The following is a 12,390-nucleotide window of genomic DNA, read 5'->3' as shown; positions in this document are numbered from 1 at the left end:
TGGCAATGAGGAAGAGAATGTTGATGTTTAGATTCAGCTACACAGCAAAGTGCAGCCTGAAATTCACATTTCAAGGTGCAGTCCACTGTTGCCTTTCATCATTCTGTAAATCACAGTGCACCATGGAAATGACTATGTCTGTGACCAAACTCGGGTAGGCAGCATAAGTTCTGCCATCTGTGTTTTTTAATTATGACAACGTCAGTCCATTCAGAAATCAACACCAACAGACACAGATCCAGAGAGTGAGGCGAAACACACTGGCGAGCTCAGCATTTCTTGTGACAGTGAACATTAGCTTTCTGTGTGCAGTCCAACTCCTTTGCAAACACACTCCTGACCATATCGTGCAGAATAGTGACTAAACTTCACTGATGCCTATGATATAATAGTAATATCTGAACAGAGAGGTAGAACTCAAAATTGGTTTGCACATTGTCTGTTCCTGGAGCAACAGATGTCCACTTTACACCTTGGTCATAGTGTCATAGGGATGTTCAGCACGGAAGCAGACTCTTTGGTCCAACTCGTCCATGTCAACCAGATATCCTAAATTAACCTAGCCCCATTCATAGAATATTGTCTAGGAAAAGGATTTTTAGCTTCAGTCCTTTCCAGTTTACATTTTTGTCAATATAGACACTCCCACAATGATAGTCAACAGTGAACATTTCTTTGCAAATCTGAGAATTTGTTTGTAATCAAGTATTATCCATGCCTCTTTTTCTCTCTCCCATTATGTCTCAGTGCAACCCAGGGTCCACAGCTTAATGGGGGAGCCTGCCCTATGGAGTAGCCTACTGGCACTGGAGGTTTGATCGACTGACCCCAGTGCTGTTTGTGTCGACAGGGCACAGTAAGTGTGTCTTGGGTGGAGGCCAGAGCATTCTCCTCAGGATGGCCTTCCACAAGCCTGAAGGTGGTAGGCAGCATGAAGGTGAAAGGCCCAGCTCCACTCTGCGGTGCCTGGGGGGACATCTCTAATGAACCAATACATGGTTCCTTATCACTTTGGGAGCCTACTGGCACTTCTCTGTCTATTTCTGAGGAAGGGTCACCTTGAGGATTTTTTATTCACACAGAGAATGTGGACATTATGATCCAAACCAATATATAATTGCCCTCTCCTGGTTGATCTTGAAACTGTGGTGGTGAACTGCTGTAGATGGTACACACTGCTGCTACTGAGTGTTGGTAATGTTTGTGGATGTGTTGCCAATCAAGCGATTTGCTTTGTCCTGGTCAGTGAAGGGTATAGGAGAAACCTTGCTGTTGCAGTCTCTAAGGGATCAGTGGGTTCATCCTCATAGGTACTGGAGACAATATGAGATAGTCATACCTTCTTGCTCCCTAAGACTGCTCCCATTCTGCTGGTACCTATGAAACGTAAAGGAGAGAAGGCATCATGTCTAAAGATTGAGAGATGTGGCAGATAAAAGTTCCATTTGCAGTGGGTTAATGTGAGCTAAGGAATGTTGCCTGTTACTTAAATGTTTGGAATGTTTCAGCAACTTTGCAAGAGTAATGCCAGTCCTCTCTGGCCACTGCTTAGATTCTAATCTCATAGGGTGTGAGAAGATGGATGTTGAGTACCCCACTAACCACTGATCTTCTTCCTGCATTGCTGGGGGTTCCAATGGAAGGTTGAGACCACATTAACTTAGGTAGCTACCTTTGTCAAGACTGGCAGGGTTTGGTGTTGTGGTCTCCTTTTGCAATCCTGGGGAAGAGGATAGCTCTTCTCTATACCAGTTTGTTCACAGGGCACCTTGGGCTCTGTCAGAAAATCACAGCTTCAATTTTCCTTGCAGGGATGTCCTTTGGGAGTTTGTACAGCCAAATGATGCAGCTCCCGAGTGCAAACATGACTTTTGCATTGCGTGTACAATAGCATTTTAAAGATGGCACAGCTGCCAGGGATTCGCATTGGCATGTTCTTCTCAGTCCACCGAGTGGGCATTCAGCTTGCATGTAGGGTGCCATAGCAGCAGTGTATGTAGTTAATGAGGTGTATTTGTAATGACAGCACAATAAAATTTGCAAGTCTCATGAAGAGTAACCTTCCTTGAAACCAGATTAAAATGGCACTTAGCCAAGAGATAGTAAGTTTCAGCCTGAGATTGAACATTGAAGTTGTCCTGCTCATTTCTGATTAATTTGAATAAAGAATCACATTCCACAATGCTGAAATTCAAGTACAAACTTCAGCACAACCAATGAACTGGAGTTGCCATTGAGCATCATAACCCTCCTCCACCAAACAATAGGATCATGGCTGATCTGATTTTAACTTGAAATTTGCATGCAAATCTATCCCAATAACATTTCTCCCATTTGCTTAACAGAAGTCTATTCTTTCTGCCTTTTCATGAAGAGGGTTCCAAGATTCTCAATCCTCAAAGAAAAACAAAATTGTGTCATCTGTTTTAAACACGTAAACCCTTATACAGTGATCTTCAGCTCGAGATACTCCCATTAAAGGAAACAACATCTCCCATCTCAAAACTCCCCAGGATCTCACATATTTCAATCAGGTCATCTCTTATTCTTCTAAACTCCAGCAGATACAAGTCTAGCCTGTCCAACCTTTCCTCATAATACAAGCCACTAATTCCAAGTATTACTCTATTGAACCTTATCTGAACTGTTTCCAATGTTTTTACGTGCTTTCATTAATAAGGAGACCAATACTGAGCACTCCGCTGTCGATTAGGTCTCATCTGTGCCCTGGACAATTGAAGCGTTTGTATCAAATTCCTGTCACAATACACAATAACATTCTATTACCTTTCCTAACTACTTGCTGTACCTGCATACTAACCTAATTAATTTCTCGCCATTGAGATAATATATGTATTTATTCTTCCAACATGTTTTAATGTAAGTTATGGATAGTTGAGATCACACATCACTCATTATGCCTTACCAACCATAAAGACTCAAAAATGCTTACTTTCTGCTTCCTGTTATCAGCCATATTCTATCCATGCTAATACATTGCCACCTATATCATGAGTTTTTAGAACAAATGAAGAAACAACAACAGCCCTCCAAAGCTGCACCAAAACATTTTGACCTTCCATATTAAAACTGTGTTCACTGGCAGGATCCATATCCTTCTATTCCCTCCCTCAAACAGGCATTGCTTGAATGCTACATTTTTGTCTACTTCCTCCACCTCCTCTGGCAATGCCTTCCAGACACTCACCATCCTTCGTGTGAAAAACTTGCCTCGCACATCTCTTTTAATCTTTCCCCCTCGCACCTTGAACCTGTGTCCCCTACTAACGAACCCGTCCACTATGGGAGAAGCCATATACTTCCCAGTCTATCCATGCCATTCAACTTCGGTCAGGTTGCCTCTCAGTCTCCTGTGTTCCAGTGAAAACAAACCCAGTCTATCTAACCTTTCTGCATAGTTACAATCCCCCACACCAGGTTACATCCTATTTTATTTTCCACACAAATCTTTGCTGCCAGTTGCCCTCTGGAAATCTATGTAAGGTACACCCACAAGTTCCCTTTTATTCATAACATATCTAACATCCTCAAACAACTCCCAATAGATTAATCAATCAGAGTTGCCCTTCACTTAACCATATTACTCAGCCTGATTACTTTGAACTTATTCAAGTGACCTGCTCTGCTTTAATAACAGCTTATAACATTTTGCCATGACAGGTGTTAGGATGCAAACTCTTCCTTTGACTAGAGGAGTTATATTCATTATCTTCCAATCTAATGGGACTGTCCTTGAATCAAGGGAGTTTTGAAAAATTAACCAACAAACGCATTGACTATCTCATAAGCTATTTCTTTTAGGACTCCAGAATGAGATCTAGTAGGAATTAGAAACTTTTCAGCCCACAGCTCCAACAATTTACTCAGAACCACTTCTTTAGTGATTGTAATTTTCCTCAATTGCTGCCGCCTTTCAATCTTCTGATTGAAAACTCCCTGTGTGGTGTTACTCTGTCCTCTATAGCGCAAATCAATGCAAGATATAATTGCTGTGCTGTTTCTATATTTTCTACAGGCCAATACTTACTTTTCTTCTTTGACCTCTTGCTTACTATATAGTCCAGATTTAGATTTGTAGGGGCACAGAGCTGTACAGCATGGAAACAGACTCTTCAGTCCAACTTGTCCATGCCAATCAGGTATCCCAAATTAATCTAGTCCCATTTGCCAGCATTTACTCCATACCCCTCTAAATCCTTCCTATTCAAATACCATCCAGATGCTTATTCTACACATGCACCAGCCTCTGCATGAAAAAGCTGACCCTTAGGTATTTTTTAAATCTTTCCCCTCTCACCTTAAACCTATGCACTCTAGTTTTGGACTCTGCAAACCTGGCGAGAAGACTTTGGCTAAATTTATGCCCCTTGTGATTTTATAAACATCTGTAAGGTCATCCCTCAGCCTCTGATACTCTAGAGAAACTAATCCCAGCCTATTCAGCTTCTCCCTGCAGCTCAAACCCTCCAACCCTTATAACATCCTTGTAAATCTTTTCTGAAACCTTTCAAGTTTCACAACATCCTTTCTTTAGCAGGGAGACCAGACCTGAACACAGTATTCCAAAAGTGGCCTAACCAATGTCCTGTACAGCCACAACATGATCCTCCAACTTACAGACTCAATGCACTAACCAATAAAGGTAAGCATATCAAATTCCTTCTTAACTACCCTGTCTACCTGTGGCTCTATTTTCAAGGAACTATGAACCTACACTCCAAGGTCTTTGTTCAGCAAGACTCCCTAGGACCATACCATTAAGCGTATAAGCCCTGCCCTGGTTTGCCTTTCCAAAATGCAGCACCTCATATTTATTTAAATTAAACTCCATCTGCCACTCCTCGGCCCATCAGCACATCTGGTCAAGGTTCTCCTGTACTCTGAGATAACCTTCTTTGCTGTTCACTACACCACCAATTTTGGGTATAATCTGCAAACTTAACCGTATCTCCTCTATTTAAATCAAATCATTTATATAAATAACAAAAAGCAGTGGACCCAGCACCGATCCTTGTGGTCACAGGCCTCCAGTGAGAAAAACAACCCTCCACCGCCACCCTCAGTCTTCTCCAGTTCTGTATCCAACTGGCTAGTTCTCCCTGTATTCCATGTGATATAATTGTGCTAACCAGTCATGCAGAACTTTGTTGTATGCCTTACTAAAGTCCAGATAAATCACTTCCACCACTCTGCCTTCATCAATCTCTTGTTACTTCTTCAAAAAACTCAATCAGGTTAGTGAGACAAGATTTCCCACACACAAAAGCATGTTGACTATCTTTAATCACTCTTGCTTTTCTAAATGCATGTAAATCCTGTCACTCACGATCCCCCCCAACAACTTACCTACCACTGATATCAGGCTCACCAGTCTATAGTTCCCTGGCTTTTCCTTACCACATTTCTTAAATAGTGACACAACGTTAGCCACCATCCAGCCTTCTGGCACCTCACCTATGGATATCGATGATACAAATATCTCAACAAGGGGCCCAGCAATCACTTCCCTGGCTTCCCACAAAGTTCCTGGTTTGGTCCTGGGGATTTATCTTCCTCTATGCATTTGACGACATCTAGCACCTTTTCCTCTGTAATATGGGCATTTTTGAAGATGTCACTATTTATTTCCCCAAGTTCTTTAGCTTTCATTATCCTTCTCCACAGTAAATACTTATGATAGAATCCCTACAGTGTGGAAACGGACCTTTCAGCCCAACAAGTCCACAGCAACGCCCCGAAGAGTATTCCCATTCCCCATTACCCTACATTTACTCTGACAAATGCACTCAACCTACACATCCTTGGACACCATGGACAATTTAACATGGTCAATTCACCTAACCTGCACACCTTTGGATTGTGGGAGGAAACCAGAACACCTGGAGGAAACCACACAGACATGGCAAAAATGTGGAAACCCCACACAGTCAATTACCCAAGGCTGGAATCGAACCCAGGTCCCTGTCACTTTGAGGCAGCAGTGCTAACCACTGAACCAATGTGCTGCCACAAAATGCCCCTTTAGTATTTCCCCCATCTCTTGTGGTTCCATATATAGGCAGCCTTGCTGATCTTTCAGGGGCAGTATTTTCTCCCTGGTTACCCTTTTTTTTAATGTATTTGTAGGATTCCTTTGGATTCTCCTTAACCATATTTGCCAAAGCCAACTCATATCTCTTTTTTTGCCTTCCTACTTTCCCTGTTAAATATACTTCTACTGCCTTTATACTCTTCTAGGGATTCACTCGATTCCTGCCATCTACATCAGACATATGCTTCATTCTTTCTCTTGACCAAGATCTCAATTTCTCTCATACTCAAATGTTACCCTCCTTATACATCTTTTGGTCATTCTTTGGGCTTTTTAAAAACACTTTTTGCCCAGTCTCTATAATGCCATATGTCTTTGCACAATTCTATACTTTTATTTTAATTTGATATTATTTTTAACATTACTAGTTAACCACAGATGATGGTCCATCACTTATGATATTTCTTACTCTTTGCAAAGTATCTATTCATTGTATTCTAAAATATCCTTATCCATCTATTTGGCCTTTTACCCTAATTTGTCAAATCATGTGGGCTAGCTCTGTTTTCATGTCCTCATAATTTCCATTATTTAAGTTTAAAAAAAAGTCTCAGACCCATTCTTCTTTCCCTCAACTGAACATAAATTTCAATCACACTCCTGTGTATGCTTTGTAGATGGCGTTTAGGCTTTGAGAAGTCAGGAGGTGTGTTACTTACTGCAGAATCCCTATCTCCTGATCTGCTCTTGTAGCCTCAGTATGTATGTTACCAGGCCACTTTAGTTTCTGATTAATGGAGCTGAGATGCTTGGCCTCCAATAACCACAGGAGAAAGTGAGGGCTGCAGATGCTGGAGATCAGAGCTGGAAATGTGTTGCTGGAAAAGCGCAGCAGGTCAGGCAGCATCCAGGGAACAGGAGAATCGACGTTTCGGGCATAAGCCCGAAGAAGGGCTTACGCCCGAAACGTCGATTCTCCTGTTCCCTGGATGCTGCCTGACCTGCTGCGCTTTTCCAGCAACACATTTCCAGCTCTAATAACCACAGAGCTCTTTGTTCTGCCAGATGTGACTTCAGTTTACTAGCACATTCCAATAGAGTTGAAGCTGTCTTTTTAATCCTGCTGTGTGTTCTTCAATGTTTAAAACCCAAGGTGTGCCTGCAGTGTTTTTCATAATGCACAGGGAGTGACTTGCTGTCAGCCTATTGTTATCCTTGTCTCCACGAGAGTCCAGTCTGTTTTGGTTAGCCTTTTCCCTGTCGGAACAACTGTTGTTTGAAGTTCCTTTTGCATCCATTGGTGTAACATTGCATCTGATTCTCCATTTTTAGACCGCTGTTGAATTTGCATCTGGAGCCACGTTGTCTTTTTAAAAAATGTTAAAAATGTTCACAGGACTTTGAAAGTGTGACCCGCAACATGTAAATATAGAAATAAAAGAACATATACACGTTGCGGCAGAAAGCTCAGGAGAGACATCTTCCATTTGTATGCAAAAACCAACATTGTCCCTGGAAATTGGCAAACACAATGCTTTTACAGCTTTCTTAGGGTCTTGTTAAAATTGTGAGAGACTCATATGGAATTAAATAAAGACAATGTAAACAAAGTAAGTTTTGAACTGGATCATAAACCTAGCTGCATAACTGAAAAATGTGTTTGATTTCAACCTATTACCCTGAGACTTGACATAAGTCCTTGCATAGAAGAATTTTAATTAGTTTTGGTCTTGTGGCTGATGTCATCAAACTTTTGATGCAACGAAAGCAGAGAACATTGGAGGCTGTGCAATGAACCCAAGCAACAAGCTCCTTGCAATGGTCAGTTATTTGGATTTGAAAACTTATAGTAAGGCACATGTTTAGTAAGGAATGTTTTGGCAACTAGTCCATGAGCACAAGCACAGAGATAATTCCACCAAATCTTCAAGTCTGCCCTATCACACAGTGAGATCATGACTGAATTACAGTATATTGCAAACATTTCAGTTGCCTTAGCTTCATAAAATGTAATACTTAATTTTAATATATTAATAATTATTATTAATCTAAGTTAGTCTAAAATTATTAATTAATTAAGATACATGCCAGACTTTATAGTGTAGGGTATTGTGACATTACTGTGCCCTTAAGAGATGTTCTGTCTTGTGTCTCTTGAAGAGAGCTGTTGACACTATGATGGTGACATATCTGCTTCAGAAGCAATTGGTGAACAGTTTTGAGCTCCCTAAGTGTGTTTTTTAAGATGAAAGAAGCATGAGTGGGTGGAGTTAGGCCTACACAGACCCAGGGGTTTAGTTTTGCTTTCGGCTATGTTTTGGAATTGGCAGTTGAAACTGATGGATATGGCATTCTTTCTGCTGCAGGAGAAAGCTTAAGTTCTCTCTCTGCTTTTTTTTTCAGTGTTCTTTCAGTGTTCCTTTCTCTTGGACTGGAAAGGAGATAACATGGGTAAAATCTGTATTCCTGAATTTGCTTTGCCAAGGGTGTGTTTATATGTGATGCTGCTACACTGCACAAGTTGAAAATAAGTCAGTAAATTAGGAGTTAAATAATATATTTTATTAAATATTTCAATGGAGTTAAAGTTATGCCTTTTTTTTGTGTTTTAGCGATGTTGTCAGTGTGTTTTGCTGAAAGCCTGGTAGTGGACCATTTAGAGACATAGAGTCATATTGAGAATTGAATCATATCTGGAACACAGTGCCTTACAATTGCCTCTAAATAAAATAAAAAATTAGAGTCTAGGCTACCTCTTTGATATATTTTGAGGGGGTTTGGTCTGGTGCATAACAGTATACACACACGTTAGTGTCAGGAGCAATGGACAAACACCTAAATGTTATTCCACATTTTCTTCAAAAGTATGCCATAGAAATCAGAAAGCTTGTCATTTCAGAAGGCAGCAAGGAGTACACCAGGAAACTACAGGTCAGTCATCCTAACCTATATGGTGAGGAAACTATTGTAACAAATTCTGAGAGATAAAACTAATCTGTACATGGAGAAGTAGGGATTAATTAGGAAGAGTCAGCATGGTTTTGGTAAAGGGAGGTCATATCTGACCAATTTAAGTCATAGAGTCTTAGAGTTGTACAGCATGAAAACAGACCCTTTGGTCCAACTAGTTCATGCAGATCAGACATTCCAAATTAACCTAGTCCCATTTGCCAGCATGTGGTCCATACCCGTTTAAACCCTCCCTATTCATGTCTCTGTCCAGATGCCTTGTAAATGTTTTAATTGTACTAGCCTCCACCACTTTCCCTGCAGCTCCTTCGATACACACACCATCCTTAGGTCTCTTATATTTTTCCTTTCTCACCTTAAACCTATGCTCTCTCGTTTTGGACTCTGTTACCCTGGGGAAAAGACCTTGGCTATTCACCCCATCCATGCCCCTCATGATTTTATAATTCTCTATAAGTTAACCCCTCAGCCTCCAACACTCCAGGAAAAGTAGCCCTTAGCCTATTCAGCCTGTCCCTGTAGCTCGAGCGCTCCAGAAAGATTAGGTCTTCAGCAACTGAAGCCACAGTCCCCAATGGTGGAGCAACTGAAATTGTAAATGCTCAAGAGGCCAGAACTGAAAGAGGGAAGAGACTGTTTGATTTGTTCAGTCAGGCTAGGGAATGAAACAGACCTCACATACAATGCATCCATACTCTTCATCAAATGCTGAACAGACTAGACTAAGATTGTATCTTTTATCTCTCACTGCTGCACTGGAACATCAGCCTGGATTCTGTTTTGAAGCTTCTGGTGCGGGACTTAAATCCATTACCTTTGAATCAGAGGCAAGGATAATATCCAGTGGACACTGAAAATACTGAACCATGTTATGGAAAGCAATTACTCATCAATCCCTGATGGTAGACTGGCAGGAACATTCCCCTGAAAATCCATGTGGTACTTCACACCACTGGTGCTGACCCCTTCACGGTTCATGGGGTCAGGGGTCAGATTCCATTATTTAAATGTTTTCATGGGCATACCTTGACCCCAAAGATGCTTGGTGCTCCTGGTCTCCTTCCCCGGAGCGGACAGTTATCCCTGGTGCTCCATTTTGCACGGCATCTCTTAAATAATTAATGTCAATTAACATAGAGCAGTAAAACATAGGAATTCTTTGGCCTGCCATGACTGTTCTGACCATGATGCCATTTTAAACTAATCCTATCTGCCTGCACATGGTCCATATCCTGCTATTCTCTGCCTGTTCATGTGCCTGCATGAATGCCTCTTCAACATTGCTACTGTTTGTGTTTATAGATATTTTCTTAGCAACCTGTTCAGGGATATGATTACATGCCTTTGGAGCAGGTGGAACTTGAACATGGGCCCCCTGGCTCAGAGGAAGGGGCATTACTACCATGCCAAGAACCCTCTGCCTCTGCCTACACCACCTCCCCTGACAATGCATTCCAGGTATCTACCATCCTTTGCAAAAATAAATTTTGCCTCGCACATCTCCTTTAAACTTTCTCCCTCTCACTTTAAACCTATGCCCCTCAGTATTTGAAATTTGCACCCTGGAAAAAGATTGTGACTATCCAATCTATCCATGCCCTGATAATTTTATATACTTCTATCAGGTCGCCTTCTCAGCCTCCGATGCTCTAGAAAAAAATAATCCAAGTTTGTCCAACCTTTCCCTATGGTTAATACATTCCAATCCAGGCCAGATGCTGGCAAACCTCCTCTGCCTCCAAAGCCTCCACATACCTCCTGCAGCGAGGTAACCAGAACTGCACACAACTTGATTGAATTTTTTCGAAGAGGTGACCAGGTATGTAGATGAGGGCAATAATTTGATGTTGTTTACTTGGACTTCAGCAAAGCTTTTTGATGAGGTTTCCCATAGGATACAGTTAGCAAATGCAAAAAACTTATGGTATCAAAGAAAAATTGGCATATTGGCTTCACAATTGGCTAAGTGGCAATTATGAAGGTTGAGGGGTGCTTTTGCAACCGGGATCCTTTTCCTGTGGGATTCTGCAGATGTAAGTTTTGGGGCTCTTGCTGTTTGTGGTTTATATAAATTATTTAACTTGAATGTAGATGGGTTGATCAGTAAATTCACATGATATAAAAGTTGATGGGATGATAAATGGAAATGTAGAAAATAGGTGCTGGAGTAGGCCATTCAGCCCTTCGAGCCTGCATCACCATGCAGTATAATCATGGCTGAACATGCAATATTAATATCCCATTCGCACTTTCTCTCCATTCCCCTTGATCCATTTAGCCGCACAGGCCTTGTCCAGCTCCCTCTTGAATGTATCTAACAAACTGACCCTGACAGCTTTCTGTAGGAGGGAATTCCACAGGTTCACAACTCTTTGAATGAAAAAAAATTCTTCTTCATCTCAGTCCTGAATGGCTTACCCTTGTTAGTATATAAATCGAAAGGTGGAATGCCCCTAGATTACAGGAAGATATAGATGGGTTGATCAGATGAGCTGATCAGTGACAAATGAAATTCAGTTTAGAATAATCTGAAATGATGCGCTTGAGCAGGACAAACAAGAAAGAGAATACATTATAAGCATCAGGACCAAGGAAGCACCAAAGATCAAAGGAACAGTGAATAAAGAAATTAAGAAGGCATATGATATATTTTCCTTTATTAAATGAGTCATAGAGTTTAAGAGCAGGGAGGTAATGCCTGAATTATGAAAAAACATTGATTAGGCCACAGCTAAAGTATTGTCTGCATCCCTGGAATTCACATTATGTGAGGGATGTGATAGCAATAGAAAGGGTGCAGAGGAGTTTTACCAGGATGTCGCCTGGGCTGGTGAATTTTAGTTATAAAGAGAGACTGGACAGACTGGAGTTATTTTCCTTTGAGCAAAAGAGATTGAAAGGAAATATGATTGAGATGTATACAATTATAGCCTTAAATAGGGTAGACAGGAAGAAACAATTCCACTCGATGGAGGGATCAGTGACCGGGGCATAGATTTAAGAGAAGGGGCAGAAGGTTTCATGTTTTTTTAAAATTCATTCATACGTTGAGGATTTCACCAGCCAGGGCAACATTTTTTGCTCATCCCTAATAGTTCAGATGGCAGTTAGGGACCAACCGCATTGCTGTGGACCTGGAGTCACATTTAGATCAGACCACCTAAGGATGGCAGATTACTTCCCTAATGGACATTAGTGAACCATTTTTTTCTGGCAGTTGACAATGTATTGATGGTTGTCATTAAACTCTTAATTCCAATTTTTTTTTGTTGAATTCAAATTCCACCATCTGCCATGGCAGAATTCGAACCTGACTTCCCAGAACATTACCTTGGTCTCTGGATTAACAGTGCAGCATTAATACCACT

General features: G+C 41.1%; 1 protein-coding gene across 18 annotated transcripts in view; it reads left to right on the top strand.

Moving 5' to 3' along the window:
* LOC122562011 (nuclear factor 1 B-type-like) overlaps positions 1-12,390 on the top strand; it is a 637,597-nt gene that overhangs the window by 474,957 nt on the left and 150,250 nt on the right. For 9 of the 18 annotated variants that reach the window (XM_087996880.1, XM_087996882.1, XM_087996879.1 and 6 more), the window contains exon 4: positions 4,556-4,663. The exons of the other annotated variants lie outside the window; for them this stretch is intronic. In XM_087996880.1, coding sequence (XP_087853006.1) covers positions 4,556-4,663 — 108 coding nt within the window. The remainder of the gene's footprint in view (positions 1-4,555; positions 4,664-12,390) is intronic. 18 annotated transcript variants of the gene reach the window in all.

The sequence above is a fragment of the Chiloscyllium plagiosum genome, unplaced genomic scaffold, assembly GCF_037043375.1.
Source record: "Chiloscyllium plagiosum isolate Xiang-an unplaced genomic scaffold, Cpla_swu_hap1 HiC_scaffold_2, whole genome shotgun sequence".
Taxonomy (NCBI): domain Eukaryota; kingdom Metazoa; phylum Chordata; class Chondrichthyes; order Orectolobiformes; family Hemiscylliidae; genus Chiloscyllium; species Chiloscyllium plagiosum.
Note: the sequence above shows the minus strand (reverse complement) of the source record. Positions and strands in the feature narration are given on the sequence as shown.